Source organism: Mustelus asterias, chromosome 7 (genome assembly GCF_964213995.1).
Source record: "Mustelus asterias chromosome 7, sMusAst1.hap1.1, whole genome shotgun sequence".
Classification (NCBI taxonomy): Eukaryota; Metazoa; Chordata; class Chondrichthyes; order Carcharhiniformes; family Triakidae; genus Mustelus; species Mustelus asterias.
Genome location: NC_135807.1, coordinates 63,925,348 through 63,950,649, shown reverse-complemented (window position 1 = coordinate 63,950,649; position 25,302 = coordinate 63,925,348). Strand labels below are relative to the sequence as shown.

Sequence of the window (25,302 nt, the reverse complement as noted above, 5' to 3'; positions counted from 1 at the left end):
CAGTTACACAAGCGATGTCCACATTGTTTTCTTCTTGAATTTCAACTGGTTGAGGTTGAAATGTTTTTCATCCATCCTATAAACGATGTCCACGCCACTGGGCAGCTTGTTCTTGACAAGGTGAAGGATGGTGGCGATGAAGAGAAGGGCAATGACAAATCCTTGCTTGACTCCAGTCTTGACGTCAAAGGTTTCTGTCCTATTTCTGACTGTGAGGGCTGTCGTCGACATCTTGCCCTGGATGAATGGTAGGATGTTAATGAATTTCTCTTGGCCAACTGACCTTTGACAGGGTCTTCCATAGCACCTCCTGATTAACTGAGTCAAAAGCCTTGGTCAGATCAATGAACAAAGAACAATACAGCACAGGACCAGGCCCTTCGGCCCTCCAAGCCCGCGCCGCTCCCTGGTCCAAACTAGACCATTCTTTTGTATCCCTCCATTCCCACTCCGTTCATATGGCTGTCTAGATAAGTCTTAAACGTTCCCAGTGTGTCCGCCTCCACCACCTTGCCTGGCAGCGCATTCCAGGCCCCCACCACCCTCTGTGTAAAATATGTCCTTCTGATATCTGTGTTAAACCTCCCCCCCCCCCCCCCCCCCCCCCTCACCTTGAACCTATGACCCCTCGTGAACGTCACCACCGACCTGGGGAAAAGCTTCCCACCGTTCACCCTATCTATGCCTTTCATAATTTTATACACCTCTATTAAGTCTCCCCTCATCCTCCGTCTTTCCAGGGAGAACAACCCCAGTTTGTTTGAAGGTCACGTAGAGTGGTTAATGTTGCTCGTGGCATTTCTTTTGAAGCTGTCGTGCAGTGAAACTCGTGTCTGCTGTTCTACAGTTCGGTTGGAGCCACACAGGCTTTCCAGAAGGATTACTTAGAGACTGGTAGAATGCAGCTAGCAATGCTCTGCCTGGTGATGAAGATTAGGGAGACTCCTCAGTAGTTTCTACAGTCCTCTTTGTCTCCTTTCTTGAAGTTGGTGACGCTGATGGCATCCCTGAGGTCAGCAGAAATTTCTTCTCTATCCCATATTTTCTGGAACAGCAGACTATTTCATGTATATGCAGAGACAGCCAATCTGCAATGGGGGTGCTGCTGCTGATGTTCTAATTTTCCTGGTCCCCTGGCCAGTCCCCTGCTGAGCTCAGTTCTCCTCTCCCACATTCCTCCTTTTTGCAACACAGGCAAGTTGCTTTGATTAGGGGAAACTAGGTGTCAGACTAGCGTGCATGGCTCTGCAGCAGCAGAGTGACAATTGAATTAGGAAATATATTACAATGACTGTCATAAAACTGATTGATTAGGGCATACTTTAGGAGCCCCTTAACCATCCTCCTACATCAGGCAGCCAGCACCACCAGTCAAAAGATTTTTCCTCTGCTATTTGATGAAAGACCTGCAATTGATCATGTATGATTTTCACATCTGTGTCTGTTTTGGCTATGAGAGAAACAACAAGACTCATTTATGGCTGTGCATATGCCTCCCTGGGCTGCCAGGAGAAAGTCCAGAGCCATACGGTTCTGTGTAACCACCCTAGACAGGGATTGAATCTCAGATTACAGGGTTTGGATAGTGTCCGTTGAGTTATTTTCTATCCTTTCCATAGTGGCTGAGATATTGATGATGGCACTGTCTAATTGGGCCATACCCAGACTAGGGAACATGGCCCTCAAAAACTCATGGAACCCGGTACTCTTTAATGACAAGGGCGTTTGGGACATCACACTTGTGGCTTCTCCCACTAAAAGGAATGTAATTATGAATTGTATAGATGCGATCCACGCCACAAGCTTCAGGGCTATATACCCTATGGTGCTTGTGCCAGCCCAGTGTGTTCCTCCCTTTTGCACAATTGGGGTTGGCTGGCTCCTCCAAGTTGGCATATTTCGAATTAGGGCTACTGTTTGGTCCTCATGCCAGGAAGTATTACAAGGGAACACAAACAAATGCAGTTCTGGGGGGGAGACAATAGTGGAAAAGTGGGTTCAGAACCAGCAATTAGTCCGATTCCCTTGAGGCTATGGTCAGCATTCGCAGAACAGCAGAGTTATTTACCCAGGCCCCGACAATATTATATAGGATCACTGCACAAATCAGCACAATTAAACAGAGTTCAAACATTATTCCGGTGTGGGAGCCTGCTTGCAGTGTGCAGCGTGTATCCATGTTGGCTTCCCTTCAAGCTTCAGTGCTGTGTGTGTGGTCAGCAATACCTGGTGTGGTCCTTCCCAGTGTGGTTCCAGACAATTCCTGCATCGCTAAGCCTTCATGAATGCGCAGTTCCCTGGCTGGTAAACATGGCAGGTCTTGCTGGTTGGTTCCTTCTGGGCCTCGGCTATCTGTGAATGAAAACCCTTCAATGATTTTGTTAGTGCAGTACAGTAATTTAGCATCTCTTCACTCATGGTGTGGATGTCCACTGCTTTGACTGTCAGGGGAGCACTTATTGGCAGCCTCATAGGTCTCCCCATAATGACTTTGTTTGGTGTTCGTCCAGTGGTTCTGTTAGGCCTTGACCTCAGTATCATAAGTGCAATGGGCAAGACCGCTGGCATTTTAGACCTGTCTCGCTACACAATTTGGCTATTTTGGTTTTCAGAATTCCATTCTGTCTTTCTACTGCTCCAGTGGATTGTGGGTGATATGGGTAGAACAGTCGTTGTTTACATTGGAGTCCTTTCAGGAGCTCCATAACCGCTTGACATGATTTCAGGAATGCCATATCTCGGCACGATTTCTCTTGGTAAAACCTTGGCTCCCATTGCTGCATCATTTTGACAGGTAGGAAATGCTTCTATCTTTCTAGAAAATAGATCTACAATTACCAATGCATAATTAAAACTCATATCCTTGGGCATTTGAATGAAGTCCATCTGCATGTGTACAAAAGAGCCCCACGGCTGGGGTTGTGGAAGCAGGTTGTATGCTAGGCATTTTTGCCATATTAAATTTTTTATATATCATTTAGCGCTGATTTTAGCAGCGTAAGCAGCAAAATCTGGAGCATACCACATCAGCTGGATAATATGGTCCATCCCTCCCTTTGCATGAGCGAAGTGATGACACGCATGAGCAAGCCAAGGGTGTAGCTGTCCTGGGGTGACCACGTGGCTGTCGTGGGATACCCAAAGACCAGATGGGATTTGATAGCAAGTGTTGTCAGCCCAGGCCATTTTCTCTGACACATCAGCAGCAGCTTGCAGTTGTACTACGTCATCGACAGATGGGGCTCCAGCTGAACAAGAAGCTATTTGTAAACTGAGTTACCACGGTCTCTTTGATTTGGGTGGCCGCGGATCGAGCTGAAGTCTCAGCTCAAGCGTTTGCAGGGAGACATCATTCTGTCTGTCAGTGTGGGCGGCACATTTGATAACGGTAATCGCGGAGGGCATTTGTATAGCTTTTAATAAATTTTTGAATAAGAGACCCATGTTTGGTCGGCATCCCGGAAGAGGTGAGAAAGCCACATAATTCCCACAGTTTGCCAAAATCATGAACGACTCTGAAGGCATAACGAGCATCTGTATAGATGTTGACTGTAGCATTTTCTGCTGGGATGCAGGTCCACGTGAGAGCAAAAATTCGGGGGGGGGGGTCACAACTTAACTGATTCCAGGATAGTGGTGAGTGTGCGGACTGCGTAACCAGATTGGAGAGTCCAATCGGCTGCTCTCATGGAGGAGTCATCAACATAAAATATGAGGTCAGGATTTGGCAGAGGATAATCTTTTGAGAGCAGGTCTCGGGGTGTTGAAAGTGCTGAATCAGACGGTAAGGCAGTTTCATATCGGGAGCTCAGGCAGCTGTAAGATGTGTAGCAGAATGAGTTAGCAAGGAGGTGACTAAGTGTGGGACATGCAGTATGGTGGAGTGACCCAGAGTAATGTTCTGAGAGGAGACGACTGCATGATAGATAGCTGCAATTGTTTTGAGGCAGGATGGTAAGCCTCGAGCTACAGGGTGGAGCTGCACACTGTAATAGGCGACTGGCTGGTATCCAGCACCATGCTGCTGAGTAAGCACTGACTGTGCGAACCTTCGGGTCTTTTGAGGCAAACAAGTGGAAAGGCTTGGTGTAGTCTGGCAATTCCAATGCAGAAGCGGATGCAAGGGCAGTTGTGATGACCACAAAAGAGGCGAGGATGGTTTCATTCCATGTGAGGTCGTCTGGGGCAGATGGTATGACAAGGTCTTGTAAAGGTCAGCAAAGTTCTGCATAATTAGGCAACCACTGTCTACAATATCCTGCCGTTCTGAGAAAATGCACCAAGTCACGCTTAGAGGGGTTTTGGGAGTTTTAAAACAGCAGCAATACGTTGCTATGACAGGAGACGGGTGTCCCGACAGAGTACATGGCCCAAGTATGTTACAGATGACTGGCACAACTGAAGTTTTTCCTTAGAAGCCTTATGATCCTTCCAGGCTAATGCATTGAGTAAGGTCACACTGTCCCCTTCCGAGGCTTCCAGAGTGGGGGAGGCAAGGAGGAGATTGTCTGCCCTTTAAAAGACATATCCTGCTGTAATGCTCAAGAAAAAATGGTAGGGCTTTCTCTGTATCCCTGTGGCAGGCGAGTCCAAGTATATTGTTTGCCCTTATAGGTAAATGCGAAGCAGTACTGTGAATCTGGGTGGATGGGTATAAGGAAGAAAGCACCGCACAAATCCACAACAGTGTAATAAGTAGAGGTAGGTGATATGCAACTCAGCACAGTGGCTAGGTTGGGGCGAGTGGGTAGGCGGGGATCGCACAGGCATTAATTGCTCAAAAGTCCTGGGCGAACCACCATGCTTCCTTGTGGGGTTTCTTGACAGGCCGGATAGGTGTGTTGCATGGACTAACAGTAGGGATTACAACACCTTGTTGGATTAACTCCTCCGTGACAGGCGCGATCCCTTTTTCAGCTGCAGTACTTAAAGGGTATTGTAGTTTTCGTGGCAGGGGTTTCATCGGGTCCACCTGCACTTTATATGATTCTGCTGACAGAAAGCGAGGTTAATTGGGTGGTAACTCGGCAAACCCCGCAGGAACCCAGAATGGTAGCTTGCCCGAAGTCCGTGGGGAAGGTTTTGGTATGTGGCTGTTGTAACAGATGCAGTACCATTGGACCCAAATACTCTGTCCATAACAGAGTGTAACACGAAGAGTGGTATCACTCTGGCTCTTAAAGACAGTTTTGGCGACCTGAGGACAATTCGACTATCATGGCTATGCCTTCGGGACTGCAGTAAAGGGATGCCATACAAAACTGAAAATGTTCACCGAGGTACGGTGTGGCGATAGATGTATAATTGGCATCACAGCCTTCTGGGTCGTAATAGGCAGTACTGTGTAAATACAGTGCCAGCATTTAAGTGTTGTGTCAAAATGTGGAAACCTCATCTGGATGAGGTGATTCTGTAGCAAATCTTGGGTGACCTGGTATAGTCTTTGAGAAAGCCCTGGAGTCGTAATCTGCCACCACCATACAGCAGGGCTAGTAGTAAGAGTTTGTTCTGTGAGTGCAAATATATGTCCACAATGTTGTTATGGCACTGGTAGACTAGTTCTTCCCGGTGTACAAATGAGAGTGCAGTCCAGTTTGCATAGTAGATCTTTGCCCAGTACGTCGATTGGGACGTTATTAGAAATAAAAAATTGGTTCTCTCCTGAATGGCCCTGGTGGAAAAAGGGACCCTATCTGACAATGGCATTGAAAGGGGCTAACCTGTTAGTCCCACCACATTAAGTGAAGACGTGAATTCCTGCAAGGTGGGGTAGTCGGCGCTCCTAACAGTGGAATAAGTTGCCCCTGTATCGATCAGGAAATCCCTAGTGTGGCTGTTGACAATGTGGGGAATCACCGGTTCTTGTGAAAATTGGTATTTGTCGGTCGTTACTAATTGGGATGATGTCTGGGAGTGGCAACCCTATTGTGATGGTTGAACGTGGGCCCAAGCCAAATGGCTTAGTCAGCCTAAATGGAGCATGGTGTCCTAAGAGCTGTGGAGTCCCCTGATTAATATTGGTTCTGCTCTGTGGACACGCTTGTGCCCGGTGACCCATCTGTCCGCAGTTGTAACAGGCACCCCTGTCCTGTAACCTTCCTGCTCTTCTGCCTCTTCCTGTACCCCTTTTGTTTGGACCCCAATATTGGTGCTGGGGTGCTCCCTGGAGGCCACCCGGAGCCATTACCAGTACTTTTTCTGTCTTTTCTTTAGCCGTCTGCTGCTGATGCTCAATCTGGCACAGAGAACGTTGTAAAGCACTTATAATTTCTTGCAATGGTTTTGTTTCCCATCCAATGCAAGCTGTACAGAACATTTGTTTCATATGAGATTGCATTCTGTTTACAATAACACTCACTAATGCCGGCCCCCCTGCTCTGGATCAAGTCTGAAATATTTCCCCGAATACACCACTAACACGCTCCACATAATTTCCAGCAACCTCACAGGGTTTTTGTATTATGTTATTAATCTTATGTCAAGCAACCGCAGGCTGAGTGCGTTTACGCAAAGAGGCATATAATTCAGACCACAAAGTATTGAGGCGGTCCCCCTCAGTGTCATCATCGGACCAGTTACACTTTCCCTGGACTTGCTCCACCTGGCTGACCCCAGGCAGGCATCAAGGACCTGTGGGGTTATGACACTTTCGTAGAATTTACAATTTTCCACAAATTTGTCAATTTCATCTTTAGGATTAGGCATGGAATCAACAATCGCTCTCAACTCTGAGGGGGTCCACGGTCTGCATACGTGAACGGGGACCCCGTTGGGTCCGGGGAAAGCCTTTAGGGTATCTGATGTGATGACCCTGGCTGTTCCCTAATTTTCTGGCTGCTTGTCTGCACCGCAATTGGAGTAAACCCCTCAGCACTACCGTAATAAAACACTGTTGAATCAGCAGCGATTGAACCAGTTCTGTCCTTGGTGGACTGTATACTGGAGGAGGTAGATTCAATGGCGGCGCCAAAGAAGTCTGAATCAGTTCAGTAACAGGTTGAGGGAGTTGGTTGTGTTGAGGAAGGGTCGAGTATAGGGGAGTCTAGTCTAGAGATCATTACGCTACATTTTACTAGGCTTCTGGACCGGTCCATGCTGTTTAGATTTTTCAACCCCTCATCTCATCTTCCTTCCTTTTTTTTTCTCTTTCCCTTTTTTAATATTCTGCATCCTCTCTACTCCTACGTCTGGTCTCTTCCTTCCTTTTCTAGGCTTCTTGTCTGCAGCTCATAAATTGTGACCATCCCACGTCTCTCTTACCCTGTTTCTCTTTTTTCCTCAAAGTTTCTCTCAAAAATTCTATTCTATCCCAATTGAACGTTCTCTCTGGAGGAAAACATCCACTTTTCCCTTCTGTCCATTTCATCCATTTGTTGACGTACTGAATACTTCCGGATCCGTAATGTACGTCCATATAGGCTAGGAGTGTTCCCTTTTGTGGGCAATTCGATTTGAACTCTGAATTTCTCATTTTGAATTAGCTGATAGTATCTGGAATTCTTTGTTTTAGGAGACATTATCCTGCTCGCTGAGGGCTTTGGGACTTTAACTCGCACACCGAGCTCTCGCGGACTCTAACCCTTTATAGTGCTCTTGGGAACTCCAGCCCTCAAGTTGCAAGTCGGGGACACTAACCCTGTGATGCCTTATCACAATAGTTTCCATCAGTCGTGACAACTGGCTATGGCAGAGCCCTTCACTCGCCCTGAGTCGCACACAGGAGACCAACAGTAGAAAGACTTGTGCAAGGAAAAGGTCCCTGCCTTATTTTTGTGCTGGCTGAGTCGTCTGTTGTCGGAGCAGTGTATCAAGACTTTGCCCAGGAGAGAGGGGTTACCATCTCTGTGGGACCTCCAGAAAACTGTCGGAATTAAAAAGACATTCGACACAGCGTTCGAAGTGATGGATCCTTTGTTGCCTTGTTATCGATAAGTTGAGGAGAACTGAAGAATTCCTAAGGCCACTTCAATCTGTTCTGCCTGATTGTGCAGTCAGTCTTTTAATAGGGCATTTACAACTTCTAGTAAAGATAATTGTTTCTAGTCATGCACACTGGTAAATTATTTACATATGATACAAAAAGGTAGGCCCATGACAATAGCTGTTTAATCATGACCCATCTGTAATGTCATAATCTTTAGTGGTTGCTGGATGGAATGTCCATTCAGACAATGGTCACTTAATAATGTCTTCATTGCTGTTTTGGTGCTGTTAGCAAGGACATTCAGTTATGTGATAGATATAGTGAAATATCCCCTTTGTCTGCGCTGACTATTTCATGTATCTGCAGAGACAGCCAGTCTGCAATTGGGGTGCTGCTGCTGATGTGCTAATTTTCCTGGTCACCTGGCCGGCCCCCTGCTGAGCTCAGTTCTCCTCTCCCACACTCTTTGGGCCGTGACAGTTTCTCGCTTCATCATTTAGAGAATACTCTGTTTTATCCTTTTTAGTCCAGAGTGGATGATCTCACATTTGCCTATGTGTAAATTCATATGTTATAGATGTGTCTGTTCACTTAATCTAGCAACATATTTTTGTAATTTTATGCCTCCACTTACACTGTTTACAATACCACCTATAATCATGTTATCAGCAAACTTTGTCTCCAATACTTATAGTGGATCATGTAACTGTGAGGTAGTAAGTTTGTCAAGTGTTCTAGTGTTTCATGCAATTTAGAAATATACAATCAGAATAGTTACAGCACAGGAGGAGATCATCCTGTCCTGTTGAAGCCATGCCAGCACTCTGCAAATGTAATTCAGCAATTCCCACTCACTCACCTTTCTCTGTAACACAGCTCTGTTTATCCATTTCCCTTTCTGAAAACCACAATTGAATCTGTCACCACCATCCTCTCAAGCAGAGCATTGTAGATTATAATCTAATTGAGGTAAATAAGATGCTAAAGGGGATTGACATGGTAGATGTAGAGCAGATGTTTTCCCTTGTTGGACATCCTAGAAGAAATGGCAATAGTTTTAGGCTAAGGGTTGGCAGATTTGAAACAGAAATGAGAAGGAATTACTTCACTCAAACGGTCATGAATTTGTGCAATTCTCTACCCTGGAGTACAGTGGACGCCAGAACACTAAAAAAATTAAAAGAAGAGGTAATAGGTTTTAATTAGTAGCATGATGAAGGGTTATGGGGAGCGGGCAAGAAGGCATGAATCCGAGATGAGGTCAGCCATGATCGCATTGAATGGTGGAGCAGGCTCATAGGGCTGAATTGTCTACTGCTCCTAGTTCTTGTTATTTTCTAACCAGTCATTGCATTTCAAGGAAAAAACTTACTCATGTTGCCTTTGGTTGATGCGTAGAAAAAGATTGACAACAAATTAAAAAGTAGCGTGAAGACAAGCGCATAAGATATTACAGAGTCGATTGTGTGTTAGGCATGCTGAATTTGGGAATTTGTAGACAGGAAGACTATTCAGAGTGAACACATCTGCATTAGATGTTTTCATTTTGAGCCTCTGTGGCTCAGAGTCATTGAGCTGCAGTATAATTGGAGACATAAGGGAGAGGAAACCTTATCTGAACAGTTTGCTCCAGACTTTTGTCACATTTGGAGAAATGAAAGTTCAGGAGTGGATGTGACAGATACTGTATCAAGCAAGGGAAACTTGGATAAGATAGAGAATGAGGATGCACAGAAACTGATTCTATTCAACAGGCATAATGTATTTTATACCTGTGAAGATAAAAATAAAAAGACTCTCTGAAGGATGGCCAGAATACAGACCATGGCACCTTGTAGCTGGAGGCTGGACAAGGATTGGGGAGATGGGAAGAACAAGATAGGGAGTACAGTTGTCGGGAATTCAATAATTAGGAGAGGGGTGATAGAGTGCAAGGGGCAGATAGCCTGATCAAGTGAATCATATAGCACATTGTTTGCCTTATGCCAGGTGAATGGGGTTTGAAAGGAGATTAGAGAGTGAAAGGGAGGATCCAGTCATATTGATCTTTATTGGAACCATCAACCTGGGGAAAAGTTTGGAAAACACCAGCAATTGTTAGGTAAATTAAAGAACAACATCTTGAGGGTTATAATTTCTGGATTATTACCCAGTATTGGAGCAGGGATCTATATTACAATGACCTAAACCAGACTGGGACTAGAGTCCTAGTGGAGGGGATAAATAGGGCGGTCACAAGGACTTTAAATAAGTAAACTGAGAGGAGGGGGTAGGTGATGCAGCAGTAGGCTCGGGTGAAAAAGGTAGTATTAATAATTCAGAAACAAATGAAAGGGAAGAGAGTCAAGTAACAAACATTGTACTTTAGGCAACACCGGTAAAAGAACAACAGAAAGATGTAAATGATTAAGAAACCTGATAAAAACGTTAAAGCAGAAAGACTGGTTAGGTTGTGTGGCCCATTAAGCATTCTTTATAAAAACTCACAACATCAGGAAAGCATGAAATGAAATTCAGGTGCCAGCTTAGCTTAGAGGGTATGATGTGCTATCCATTACTAGGATATGGCTGCAAGGCAGACAGGGCTGGGAACTAAACATATCAAGATTTACCTACTAGAAGTATAGGAAAAATGATGGAGGGGAGAGTGGTCTTAATGGTTAAGGATGAAATCACATTGCCTGCTTTCTTATTATGTAATGTGAATGGCATTAAGAAATACAAAAGGATTTAAAAATGTGATATGGGTTGTGTTTGGGCCTCCTGATTTAGCTTCAAAATTATAGTTTGTATAATTGCTGAGATTAGAGAAGCAGGCAGCAAAGGCAGAATGGTTTTAATGAGGAATCTTAATTTATACATTAGGATTAGCAGATGAGCACGTCAGCAAGGTGAATTTCTTCATTGTATTCAGATAGTTTTGCTCTGGTATCCTTTTATGTTGTATCTTTTTAAATGTGATCAACCATCCATGTAGACTGTAACATTGTTGCCTTATTTGAATCCAAACTCTTGGGAACTTATTTTTATTTTGCCTTTTAAGATTCTCACTAAAAAGTTCTAATATTTTTTATATGGTAGGTTGAAGCTTCTTGTTTTTTCTAATAGTACCTTGCGTGCCTTGTTATAAAATCTGGACAAATTGATGCATTGCAGATTTTAAGGAAAGGTTAAAAAAAATCTATTTACAAGACTGACGTTTCCAAGCCCATGAAGCATTAAAAGCAATTAGATTAGAAAATGCTTGTCTTTCTATATTAAATCTGAAGAGGAAAAGCTTTGTGATTAATGGAAAACCTTTATTCTTGGGAATCAAGTCTGCATCAGTGTTTAAGGTTTGAGAGTGTTCTTTATCTTCTCGCTGTACCTTTTACCATCATCTAGATGTAGCATCAGCTTCCACATGTATGCTGATGACAGCAAGCTTTATCTCACCTCTACCTTCCTTGATTCCTGAGCTGTTTATGTGCTGTCAGTTTACATGTTCAACATCCAATTGGATGAGTCACAATTTCTTGCAGCTAAATTTTGGAAAGACAGAAGCTAACATATTCAGTCACCATTGTATTACTTTTCCATCAACACTCTGATCACTGTTGCAGATTGTTCACCAGCTCTGTGCCCTAAAGAACTGGTTGGACAGCTGACCAATATCCTTTACATCACAAAGATCTTTTTTCACCTTCATTACCACTGCCTGATTCTGTTCCTCCTTGAACCCATGGACTGCTGAAATCAACATGCATGCTTTTGCCACCTGCAAGCTTGACTAATTCATTCCTGTATTGGCCAACAAATTTACTGTAAAATTCAACTTTACCAAAGCTCTGCTTGTCACCCATGCTGCACCAAGCTCTCTCCTTCATTTAAAATATAATTGTTACTGTTTACATTACCTCTTATTGCCCCACCTGTTGCCCTTGTTATTGCACCCTCAAATTCACTCCATCTCTCTTCAGCTTTGGCTTGGCTATTTCCCTTATGTGTCTGCTGTACCTTTGTTGGTCATGGATAGCGTAGAAGAGGTTTCAGAAAAGATCTTGCAAAATTTGAGGGGATGTTAAGAGGTTGTTTTGTTTTCAGACCCTGCGTATTTTATCCCTCCTCCAACTAATGTAAATTGAATGCATTTAATTGCACAGTTCATTTTCACGTACTGTAATTGTCTTTTGCAGGTTTCTACACATTACATTGTGTTGCAATACTGTGATGCTGTCCTAAGGCCCTGTATCCAGGCTTGTGAAGTTCTACACTGTTGTCATCGTCTGCTCATGCATTATCTATTGCACTTGGCGTTCTAACATTTCGTGGGTCTGATCTGATTTCCCAACACGAGAAGTCATGGGTGGAGCTGTGAGTGCTGGTGAAGACAATGATGATTTAATTGACAACTTAAAAGAAGCCCAGTACATTCGTACAGAAAGAGTGGAGCGAGCCTTTAGGGCCATCGATCGTGCAGATTATTATTTGGAGGGATTTAGGGAAAATGCTTATAAGGACCTAGCTTGGAAGCATGGAAACATACATCTGTCAGCACCTTGTATCTACTCTGAAGTTATGGAAGCACTGAAACTTCAACCAGGATTGTCTTTCCTGAACCTTGGCAGTGGAACTGGCTATTTGAGCACAATGGTGGGCTTAATTTTAGGTAATTCAATTTTATGTTTTTCAGGTTGCATTTTAAAATTTAAATTCAAAGCTTGCATGGTAAAGAGTTACCCAGAAATATTGCAGTGGTAAGCAATAATTTATTACAAAATCTAGTGCTAAAATATGTCACTCGGTTTACTAATGTTGGTTAGTTTGTTTTTAAAGGCCTGAAATTCCATGTTATATTCTGCTCTGCCAGAGCACTAGACCTCCTATTTACCTAAAGTCAAAGGAGTTGACCATGTCGCAGTCCACACCTCTTAATTGCAGGTGTGGTGGTAGTCATCATCAGGTTGGGCGGGGTCTATGAATATTTTTTTTTCTTTTTTCTTTAAAAAGGGAAAAGGAGACAATAAAGCATCAATAGAAAATTATATATTTTTTTCCTTTGGCATTCTTGGGACATTCCTACAGCTCAGTTGGGAACATGGGTGATCTGTTGTGTATTGGCTGCAATTCGCATGAGGTACTGGAACACTACCCTCTTCCAACCTTGTAATTGTGCTCCCATAGCACTCCATTGGAATTCCGGGGGTGGTGTATTCTTATGCAAATACAAATTTGAAGTACTCAAAAAATCTTTTGCTTGAAAGAGGAGTTGTGGGAATTTTAAAGTGAATCTGCAGAAACACTTCTTCAACATGATTGACCACTTGTTCCTACATGGATCAGGCTCTGAGGGAGATCATTCCGATATAAATTAGAAGGCTTTCTTTCAGAAAATATTATTTTATGCTATGTATGAGCAATTTTAAGAGTAGTTATATGGTTTGTCTAGCATTCTTGGGAGGAATTGGTAATCTTGAATCTGTGGTTCCCAAAGTTTTCCACCAGTGTTTCCTTGTTTCACATCTGGATGTTGTAGGCTAATTAATCAAGATTAATTGCTATGATTAGATAGCAACAACTATTATTGTATCATCTGACTACTGAGGTGATAGAAGGGCCTTTTTCGGGTCTCATAATTTCTGTGTAAAAGTTGTGCAATAATCTACAGGTATTCAGTGTATAGAAAACTGAGTTCATGCACTTTGTAGGTTGCATAGTACTCATTAACCTATACGTTGATGGTCCTACACAGCATTTATAGATATATTAAGGCCAAGGTATAGGTTAGCATGAAATAATAATAATCCTACTAATCAGCTAATATCCCAATGAATTAAAGCTGAACAGAATTTTTTCTGTCCTTTACGTACAATTCAGGTGTTGGTTTTAACATGTCTTTTTTCACAAGTTGGTACAGAAACTAAGCTGAATGTTTGTTTTCTGCACCGCAACCTCTCTATGGTTCTATTTTGCCCTTGAATGGAGTAGTTTGCTTGGCCATTTCAGAGGACAGTTAAGAGTCAACCACATTGTAGCTGTGGAGTCACGTGTGGGCCAGACACAGAAGGCTGGCAGATTTTGTTCTCTAAAAGATATTAGTGAGACCCTATATTTTTAAAACAAACAGTGATGTCATTACTGAGACTAGCTTTAAATTCAAGATTTAAAAAAAAAATTACTTCATGTTCCACCCATGTCCCCAGAGCATTAGACTGAGCCTCTGGGTTACTAGTCCAGTGATGTTGCCGTATGCCACTGTCTCCCTCCTGTAATTACAGATCTGAGAAGTCCATCTTGCAGTAACTGTGTAAGTCCTTTTTAAGATATTTAATCCCAGCAGGGAAAAGAACAATGGCGACTATGTAAAATAACATTGAAATAAAAGCAGAAAATGCTGGGACGACTCAGCAAGTCAGGCAGCTTCTGGTGCTTTTGTAAGAATAACATTCTCCTGATTTTAAAAAGTATAGAGTTTCATTTTGCTATCTGGGATTCTAACTGTTGAATATATTTTAATGGGAGTTAAATGCATTTTCATAGTTTGTACAATCAGATGCTGGGCCTACTGTTCTGTTATATATTCCACTTTATGGCACAAGTAGTCCATTATTCAAAAATATTATCTTCAGTATAAAATTAATAACATTTTGAAATGGATAGTTGCAAAATGTGTGAAGATGGCAGCATAACAGTAATAATTAGTCATTAACAGGACCAGCAATGCCCAAGGTTTTGTATTGTCATGAAATTTAAAGTGCTCTCGTGTCTTGCATAGAATCTACAATTAGAATCCCTACAGTGCAGAAGGAGGCCATTTGGCCCATTGAGTCTGCACCGACCACAATCCCACCCAGGCCTCACTCCTGTAACCCCACATATTTATCCTGGTAATCCCCTGACACTTCTACAAATACATAAAGGGCAAAAGAGTAACAAGGAAGAGAGTAGGGCCTCTTAAGGATCAACAAGGTCATCTATGTGCGGATCCACAAGAGATGGGTGAGATCCTAAATGAATATTTCTCATCAGTATTCACTGTTGAGAAAAGCATGGATGTTAGGGAACTTGGGGAAATGAATAGAGATGTCTTGAGGAGTGTACATATAACAGAGCAGGAGGTTTTGGAAGTCTTAAAGCACATCAAGGTAGATAAATTCCCGGGACGTAATGAAGTGTATCCCAGGACATTGTGGGAGGCTAGGGAGGAAATTGTGAGTCCCCTAGCTGAGATATTTGAATAATCGGTAGTCATAGATGAGGTGCCTGAAGATTGGAGGGTGGCAAATGTTGTGCCTTTGTTTAAGAAGGGCTGCAGGGAAATGCCTGGGAAGTACAGGCTGGTGAGCCTCACATCTGTAGTGGGTAAGTTGTTAGGTATTTTGAGAGACAAGATCGACAGGCATTTAGAGATGCAAGGACTGATTAGGGACAGTCAGCATGGCTTTGTGAGTGGGAAGTCATGTCTCATGAATTTGATTGAGTTTTTGAAGGGGTAATCAAGAAGGTAGATGAGGGCAGTGCAATTGATGTTGTCTACATGGACTTTAGCAAGGCCTTTGACAAGGTACCGCATGGTAGGTTGTTGCACAAGGTTAAATTTCACGGGATCCAGGGTGTGGTATCTAAATGTATACAAAATTGGCTTATTGCCAGAATCCAGAGGGTAGTTGTTGGGGTTGTTTTTCAAACTGGAGGCCTGTGACCAGTGGTGTGTCTAAGGTATCAGTGCTGGGTCCACTATCATTTGCCATTTATATTAATGATTTGGATGAGAATTTAGGAGGCATGGTTAGTAAGTTTGCAGATGATGCCAAGTTTGGTGGCATAGTGGCCAGTGAAGAAGGTTATCTCAGATTGCAACGGGATCTTGATCAATTGGGCCAGTGGGCTGACGAATGGCAGATGGAGTTTAATTTGGGTAAATGCAAGGTGATGCATTTTGGTTGATCGAACCAGTGCAGGAGTTGCTCAGTTAACGGTAGGGTGTTGCGGAGAGTTACAGAACAAAGAGATCTAGGGGTACAGGTTCCTAGCTCCTTGAAAGTGGAGTCACAGATGGACAGAGTGGTGAAGAAGGCATTCGGTATGCTTGGTTTCATTGGTCAGAACATTGAATACAGGAGTTGGGGCATCTTGTTGAAGTTGTAGAAGACACTGGTAAGGTCACACTTGGAATACTGTGTACAGTTCTGGTCAACCCATTATAGAAAGGATATTATTAAACTAGAAAGAGTGCGGAAAAGATTTATTCGGATGCTATCGGGACTTGACGGTTTGAGTTATACGGAGAGGCTGGATAGACAGGACTTTTTTCTCTGGAGCGTAGCAGGCTTCGGGGTGATCTTATAGAGCTCTATAAAACAATGAGGGGCATAGATCAACTAGAGAGTCAATATCTTTTCCCAAAGGTAGGGGAGTCTAAAACTAGAGGGCATAGGTTTAAGGTGAGAGGGGAGAGATACAAAAGGATCAGGAGGGGCAATTTTTTCACACAGATGGTGAGTGTCTAGAACAAACTGCCAGAGCTAGTAGTAGAGGCGAGTACAATTTTATCTTTTTGAAAAATGTTTTGACGGTTACATGGGTAAGATGGGTATAGAGGGATATGGGCGAAACGTGGGCAATTGGGACTAGCTTAGGGGTTTAAAAAAAGGGGCGGCATGGACAAGTTGGGCCGAAGGGCCTGTTTCCATGCTGCATACCTCTACCTCGAGCCTCTCAAGTCTGCTCCATCATTAAATAAAATCATAGCTGATCTGATAGATTATCTGGAGTAGATAGTAACCTTAATCTATCACCCCTTGCTCACCAACAATCTATCTACTCTGGCTGAAAAATATTCAAAGGTTCTGCTTTTACAATCTTTTCAGGAAGAGAATTCCAAAGACTCACGACCCTGAGTGAAAAGATTTCACCTTGTCTCCATTTTAAATGTGAATGTACTATTGCCAAGTTTGCAGATGGCGCAAAATAGGTAGGAAGGCAAGTGATGAGGATGACAGAGTCTGCAGAGGGATATAGACAGGTTAGGTGAGTAGGCAAAAAACTTGGCAAATGGAATATAATGTAAGAAAATGTGAAATTATGCACTTTGGTAAGAAGAACAAAGGAGTTTGAATATTATTTAATTGGAGAAAGACTGCCTAAAGTTGCAGCACAGAGGGATTTGGGGGGGGTCTGTGTGCATAAATCACAAAAAGCTAGCATGCAAGTTCAACAGGTAATTGGGAAGGCAAATGGAATGTTGACGTTTATTTCAAAGGGAAAGAGTATTAAAATAGATCATTCTTGCTAAAACTATGCAAGCCATTAGTTAGACCACACCTGTGAACTGTTTTGGTCCCCTTATCGAAAGAAAAATACACTGGCATTGGAGGCAGTCCACTCATTGGAGCTTAGAAGAATGAGAGGTGACCTTATTGAGACATGCAGGATTCTCAAGGGGCTTAACAGGGTAGATGTTGGGAGGTTGCTTCCCCTTATGGGAGAGTTTAGGACCAGAGGGCATAATCTCAGGATAAGGGGTCACCCATTTAAGACTGAGATGAGGTAAAATTTCTTCTCCAAGCGTAGTGAATCTGTGGAATTATTTACCGCAGAGAGCTGTGGAGGCTGGGTCGTTAAGCAAGTCCAAGGCTGAGATGGACAGATTTTTAATCAGTAAGGAATCCGTTATGAGGATAAGGCGGGAAAGTGGAGAGTTATATCAGATCAGTCATGATCTCATTTGATGGCGGAGCAGACTCTGGCTGAATGACTAACTCCTGCTCCAATGTGTTATGGTCTTGTGTGTCAATCAAGTCACATTTTAATCTTCTAAACTTCAGTGGATACAAGCCTAGCTTATCCAGTGTTTCCTCATAAGACAACCCATCCATTCCAGGTCATAGTCTGGTAAACCTTCTCTGAACTGCTACCAATGAATTTACGTCTTTTGTTGAATAAGATGGACCAAATTGTAATCCAAAGGTGATCTTTCTTGTCCCTTGCACAACTGAAGCATAATCCACCCCTGCTTTTCTATTCAATTCCCTTCGCAATAAATTATAACATTCTACTAGCTTTCCTATAGCTGCACCTATATACTAACTTTTTGTGATTCATGCACTAGGACACCAGAACCCTCTGCACCTCAGAATTCTGCAATCTCTCACCAGTTAGATAGTGTTTATTTTAATTCTTCTTGCCAAAATGGACAATTTCACATTTTCCCACATTATACTCCATTTGCCAGATCTTTGCCCACTCTCTGAGAGAGTGGGCAAAGCTGTGTTATCTCCTCTTCACAACATACTTTCCTACCTATCTATGTGTCATCAGTATATTTGGCAACAATCCCTTCAATCAGGTCATTTATATAAATTGCAAACATTTGAGGTATCAGCATTGATCCCTGAGGCACTCAACTCATTACATTTTGCCAACCTGAAAAGTACCCACCTATACATACTCCCTGCTTCCTGTAAGCCAGCCAACCTTCTATCCATGCCAATATGTTATTCCCATAACATGAGCTGTTATTTTCTGCAATAACTTCTAATGTGGCACTTTATCAGTTATCTGGGAATCTAACTACAATACATCCACTAGTTCTCCTTTATCTACAGCACAGTTTGCAACCTCAAAGAATTCCAAATATGTTGTTTAAACATGATTTCTCTTGCACAAAGCCATGTTGATTCTGTCTGATTACCTTAAGGTTATCCAAGTGCCCTCATCTAACTTCTTTAATAATAGCTTCCAGCATTTTCCCTACGACGTGTATTAGACTAACTGGCCTGTAATTTCCCACATTCTGTCTCTTTTTGAATAATAGAGTTAAATTTGATATATTCTAATCCAATGGGAGCTATCCCATATAGGAGTTTGGAAAATTAAAACCAAGTTTAATCCTGTTTTAATGAGGTGTTCAGAATTGAAGACCATCACTAAGACCACCCATTTTCATCTTGCTAAAATGGCTGAACTTCACCGCGCCTCAGCCTATTACTGCTGAAATCTTCTCGGCCTTCATTTCACCTAGACTTAACTATTCCAGTGTTCTTCTGGCTGGCCTCCCATGTTGTACCCTCTAAACTTGAGGTCATCCAGAACTCTGCCTGTTCCCCGTTTGCTCCTGTGATTGCTGGCCTGCATTGGCTCTTGGGCAAGCAATGTCTTGTTTTTAAAATTCTCACCCTTGTTCTCAAATCTCTCCATGGCATTGCCCCACCCTCTGTGTAAACACCTCTTAACGCCACAACATTCCGAGGTATCTGAACTGCTCTAGTGTTGTGCATTCCAAATTCTAATTGTTCTACCATTGGTGACCATGTCTATAGTTGCATTGACCCAAACTCTGGAAATGCCTTCCTACACCCCTCCGCCTTGTTTTCTCGCTCTCCATCTTTAATACCCTCATTAAAACATACCTCTCTGATCTAGCTTTTGGTCATCCTTATGTAGCTTGATGCCAAGTTATGGTTTATAATGCCTCTGTGGACCACTTTGAAATGTTTCTATATTAATGGTGCTATATAAATTTTTGAACAAAAAAGATTAAAACTATTTGATAGCTTTAGTGTATCAAAGTTTGTTTTGTATTGAGGTTTATAATAAATAAGTGCAGATAATTAAAAAATCAGATTTTTTTTTCCTCGTGGGTTAGACCTATTCTGTTTGCTTGAAGCAATAGCACTTGGGAACCATTCAGTCGTTTGCTCAATCATTGGATAAGTTCTGTTTTGCCCCTCCTTTTTTGATATTGAAATTTGTATTTTGAATAAACTAGAACAAAATACACAGACCCATGCAGGATGTATTTCTTCAAAGATTGCAGTCTGTAACTGAAAACATTTATTGCATGATTGATTGTTTGCAATTTATATAAATGACCTCAATGAAGGGATGGTTGCCAAATTTGCAGGTTGAAGTGGCAAAATCACTTCAAAATAGGCTTATGTAACAAAAACCTTGCATTATTTTAAAATAAGATTGACTGAAACAAATGTTCATTATGCAATTGTCTCATTAAGTTTTTCTTGTGACTTTTGAAGTAAGCCTCTTTTAAAGAAATTACTTACCACAAATGTGTGAATGTAATATCCCTGTATTTGCTGATGATTTTAAAACCTGTGCGGTAGGTTTATGCCATGAACTTTGCATTCTCAGTGAATTTTTGTGTTACAAGTTTACCGATATTTGATTATCCGGTTAATCAAGCCCTTTATTGATTTGAAGATTTCTGAGTGTGGCAAATGTTGTAATTTGCATGAAAGATTGTTGGATGCTGTATTTTTCAGAACAAAAGTCACATTTAACTCTTTTTTTTGTGTGAATTGTTTCTGGCACTGTGCAGAACAAAACTGGGTGTTTAGGGCTACTGCCAGGTTTGACCCTCTGCTAATTTATGTTGCTATTTTCTTGCCTTGAACACCTTCCCCCACTAAACAAATTCCAGTAGTTCTGTGTTTTCTTTAGTTGTGCCCATTGATAGCTTTATCTGGTCAGTTGATTCTGTGATTTTATTTTTTAAGCACAACAGATATTGACCTCCCAGTTTACTGTAATCTTTCCTTGGGTCTTCCATCTTTATTAATGTTATGAGGAAGAGGACAAGCAGGGACAACTAAGGAATTGTTTTCAAATTCTTCCATGGCCTTGCCCCATCCTGCTTGTGTAAACCCTTCAGTTCCACAACGCCATGAGATGTCTGCGCTCCTCAAATTTTATGCATTCCAAAATAAAGATGCCTAATGTGTCACATGGAACCATCATCAGACCTTAAATCTGCCACCCGCCTCTATTAGCTGAACTGTAGAAAAGTGGCAGTAAAAGTTAGTATAGTATTATGTGTATGTTTCATTCAGTACATAGTTTTTAGGCAGCTTTGGGTGCCATTTGTGACAGTGGTCAATTTGTATTGCCCTTTTTCCTCCTAAATCAGTACAGTTCTTCTCTCAGTTTGACTGTGACCTATATGCTCCAAGAGAGTAGTACGGTATTTTAGACTCTCTAATTTTCCCATGCCCATTTAGCCAGCAAAGCAGCCAGCATATGAAGTCAGGAACATAATGCTCCCACAATAAATGAATGATTTTAAAAAATAAATCACCCAGCCAACTACTGTCGCATGGGCTACCCTCTGTACCAATGGCTTCTGATGGCACTATAAGGTCCAAGAATGTTCAAGCAGCTAATGTACAGTGTGGTACATGATATCATAGCCTGCCTTCTCAACCTTGCTCCTCGCCTGAGGTACAGTGACCCTCAGGTTAAAATCACCACAACTCAGCTCCCACCTCAAAGGGAAAGCAGCCTATGGTCATCTGGAACTATTTTACCCAGATTGTGACAATGTAGAATATCAGTATTCTGAAGACATAGTTCGGAGCGCTTGGTTAAATTAGTGGGAGCTCTCTAGTACATCCAGTAATGATCTTCCACATCTCAGTTGTCTGCTTTTCATTACCCAGTGTCATTTATAATTCCAAAGAATTTGTACATGGAGGCAAAAGCAGTTGTGTTCAACATGTTTGATGACTTGGGATTGGTGGTTAAACAGCCCTCTAATTCTGGATGGAGGCAGCAGCAACTCACTGGGGGCAACATTGGCTGAATCCGATTCAAGACCTCCATGATAAAAGTCTCAACACAACCATGTGTTCTTGAGCAGTTCCAGTAGGCATACTGTGCTAAAAGCATTCTACATTTGGTCCATTTAATCAATCGATTAAATGTGATCAATGAAAGTTGTACTATATTACAAAAAATATAGCTGGATTCTTTATTGTTCCACATTGCATACCCTTGCCTACCTGGTGGCCTTTAATGCCCACATTTTGGCTTTTCTTCCATTACTAATTGTTGTAGTAAGCTTGGAAGTGATAGGTTGAACTATTGCTGTAGAATTATCCTGGGACTGAGGTGAGCCTCATCTCAAAGCAGTTAAAACCCAAAAGGACCAACTGTTAACTGCAGCTCCCAAAAGCTCACCCTAATGCTGTTTTTTATTTGCAGCAATTTTTGAAGGGCTGGCTGAGGATATTGATCTCTGCTATGTTCAGGTTTGTGTAGAAACGCAGAGGGAAGTCATCAGTCCCTGGAGCCTGTTTGACTATTCAGTCAGGTCATGGCTGATCTGTACCTCCGAATTCTATTTACTGGTCCTACTGCTATGTAACACAATTTTCTCTGATCTTGGTCTTGAATTTTTGTTAATTGACTCAGTGTGGAGGAAGAGTTGGCATACTTGTTCCAGAATTGGTTGCAGTTCCTGAACCCTTCCTACTATTCTTGCCATAATTTTCCTGCTTAATCTGAGATTTCTGGACTGGCAAGAATGTGATCTCCTTATTGTTCTAACTTCTGGAACACTCCGTGTGTGGCCTGGATGCTACTTCAATGCTGCAATGTTGGTTAAAGCACAAACCATGACGTCAATGATTTAGTCATCCCCTCACAAGAGATTCTGCATCCACTCTGTTATCCACCTCAGCCCATCGATATAGAAGGCTGTAAAGCATTTAGGGCAGTTATTTAATGGGGTGTAGGTGTCGCAGGCAAGGCCAGCTGTTGACCGTCCCAAATTTCCCTCGAACTGAGTGGGCTGCTGAACCATTTTAGAAGGCAGTTAAGGGCCAGCCACATTGTGGGGAGAATTTTCTCATCCCACCCGCCATGGGAATCATAGTGTGGGAAGGGGTGGACCATGCAAATGTTCATTTGACCTTGGGTGAGATTTCTGGTTTTGGAATGAACACAGCCAGAAAATCCTGCCCTGTGAGTCTGGAATCTCATGTCGGCCAAACCAGGCAAAAACAGCAGACTTATTTCCCTAAAGGGCATTGATGAACCAGATGGCTTTTTACAACAATTGATGATAGCTGTCGTGGTCACTATTGTTGAGATTAGCTTTGAATTCCAGATTTATTAACTGAATTCGAATGCCACCAGCTGCTGTAATGGGATTTGAACCCATGCCCCCTGAACAGGAGTCTGAGCCTCAGGATTACCAGTTCAGAAACATTACCACTATGCCACTGCCTCCCTAATGTTACAGTTACTGCTTAAATCTGGTTATTTTAGGCACTTATTCTTGAATTTCTGATTCTGATTTTGTTGGATTTATGTTGCATGTTTTTTCTCTGGCTATTTTTGATTTGGTTAAGTATAGAAGGCAATTGTTCTTGTGCAAACTTTCTCCCATGTGGCGGGGATGTGTCTAGCTACTTTGGAAATCCAATCTGTTAAGCCTTTCCTTACAAGACATCAGTGGGAATCTTGCTAGCAGGGAGCTTTAACTTGGGTAGTTGATGCTGAAGTGGCTTAATTACCTTTTTTATTTTAAAATAAAAGCTGCAGATGCTTCTCCACCCAAGGATTTTAAGATTGTTTATAATGCATGTAATCGTGGCCTGGGAAAGGGTATTTGAAGAAAAACTTTGCCATGTAACCTGTGGATTTCTCCACTTACCAAAACAGATTTGACTGGGTGCCTCTGATCCAGGCTTTCAAGCGTAGGTGGCTTGCACAGGCTGTAACAAATGACCCATTTCACACGATTTGGAATGGAATCCATGAATGCAGAGGGACAGGTGTTTCACTCCACCACACTTATGCCAATTGAGTGGGATTCCTAAGTTTTCAACCTATCATCTCCAGACATTCATGTACAAATTCCACACATTGTTGCCAAAATTCTGTGATTTGGTAGAGGTGTACAAAATCTTGAGGGACCTGGAGAGAATAGATGGGGGGGAAAGAACTCTTCCCATTGGTAGAAGGATTGTGAACAAGAGGGACAGATTTAAGATAATTGGCAAAAGAAACATTGGAGGCATGAGAAATTTCACACAGCGAGTAGTTGGGATATGGAATGCACTGCTTGTGTGATGGAGGCAGGTTCAATCAGTGCATTTTAGAGGGAATTGGATTGTTATCTGGAAAAGGAGAATGTGTAGGGCTACCAGGAGAAAGCAGGAAGTGGCACTAGGTAAATTGTTCCCTTGGAGAGCCAGCCAAATGGCTCCCTCCTGTGCTGTAATCATTCTGTCATTCCACAAAATACTAGAGAAACAGAAGTAGTTTTAATTCAACAATATTTCAGTGCCAGACACCCCTGTTCTTTCAGTCATCTTCTGCCTTCAATGACTTTACTTTGTATAATCAAATTGTATAATCTTCAATCCTGTCAGCACAAACAGCCAATGTAAGTACAGGTGTGATTTCCAAAACTGGCAGTCATTAAAAATAAATTGCTCCCAGTCACCCGTATTGCTTAGAATTAAATAGAAAGTACAGCACACAATGCTGGAATATACCAGTGATTATGCCCACACAAACTTCCTACCGTATGTTGCCTTCAGGCTCCTATCAGAATAACCACTTTCTTTTTCCCTCGTGTGTTTATACATCTTCCTCTTGCAATGCATCTTTGCTATTTACCTCAACTACCCTTTGGGCAAGCTTCTTTCTGCCTACCCAACCAAACCTTTTCACAATCTTTAAAGACACTTTAGGTCACCCCTCAGCCTTTCAGGGGAAAAGCCCCAGCCTATTTAATCTTTCCTGATGGTTATAATCTCTCAGTTGTGTTCAATAGTTATGAATAGATATAATCTGTCAGTACATTTGCATCTAATTAAAGGCTTCCAATAAAACTAGCCTAGCCCGTTCTTGCAAGCAAACTATCAAAAAGTTATCTTAACCACTCTACAATTCAAGTCAAACTTCCTATATTTAAACAACTTGTTTTTGCAAATTTATTAAATTCCATTTTTGTGGGATGACTGGCTTGCTTGATTGTTCAATAGCTTGCTCTGGATGTGTGGGTGTCCCATGTTTGCTGAGATCTGGGAAATAATATTTAAGTGGTCCTTCTGTAAACATCGTGTCTTCCATGTGGGAGGCAGGTGGAAGGAATGTTAATGCAGGAAAGCTTAATGCATATAGTTATTTAACCAAAAACCATTAGTGCAAAACAGCTATTTGATACAAGGGTCATTTTCTCTAGGGCTAAAAAGATGAGTCTTGCTTATTCGTATTGCTGCTCTGATATTTTTGTGTGACTTAGTGCCAAGTTACTTTGTGGGGTTTTGTAAGTTGTTAGAGCTGCTGGTACTAGTATTTTGCTGAGAGGTGAGCATACTTCAGTTGTAGCATTTGCTTGTTAGGAATTCCACTATGGTTCTGTCCAGAATACTAGGAGCACTTGTGTTGACAGGCACAATCAGTTTTTTTCTCATGCCAGCATTGCTGGAGATATTTCAGGTACTTTTGGATGGAAGGATGAACAAATAGAAAGCAAAAAGATTGAATGTTTTGTCAGCTTTATGTGCTGACTGGAATGTGACTGAAATGAGGTTGAAGTTTTTTCTTGGGCATGGCGGTCTCTTGCTTGAGACTAAGTAGGTGTGCCC

General features: G+C 42.1%; 1 protein-coding gene across 14 annotated transcripts in view; it reads left to right on the top strand.

Moving 5' to 3' along the window:
- Positions 1-25,302, top strand: part of pcmtd1 (protein-L-isoaspartate (D-aspartate) O-methyltransferase domain containing 1) — a 78,379-nt gene that overhangs the window by 18,267 nt on the left and 34,810 nt on the right. For all 14 annotated transcript variants that reach the window (XM_078216143.1, XM_078216144.1, XM_078216146.1 and 11 more), the window contains one exon: positions 12,100-12,572. In XM_078216143.1, coding sequence (XP_078072269.1) covers positions 12,266-12,572 — 307 coding nt within the window. In that variant the 5' untranslated portion in view covers positions 12,100-12,265. The remainder of the gene's footprint in view (positions 1-12,099; positions 12,573-25,302) is intronic.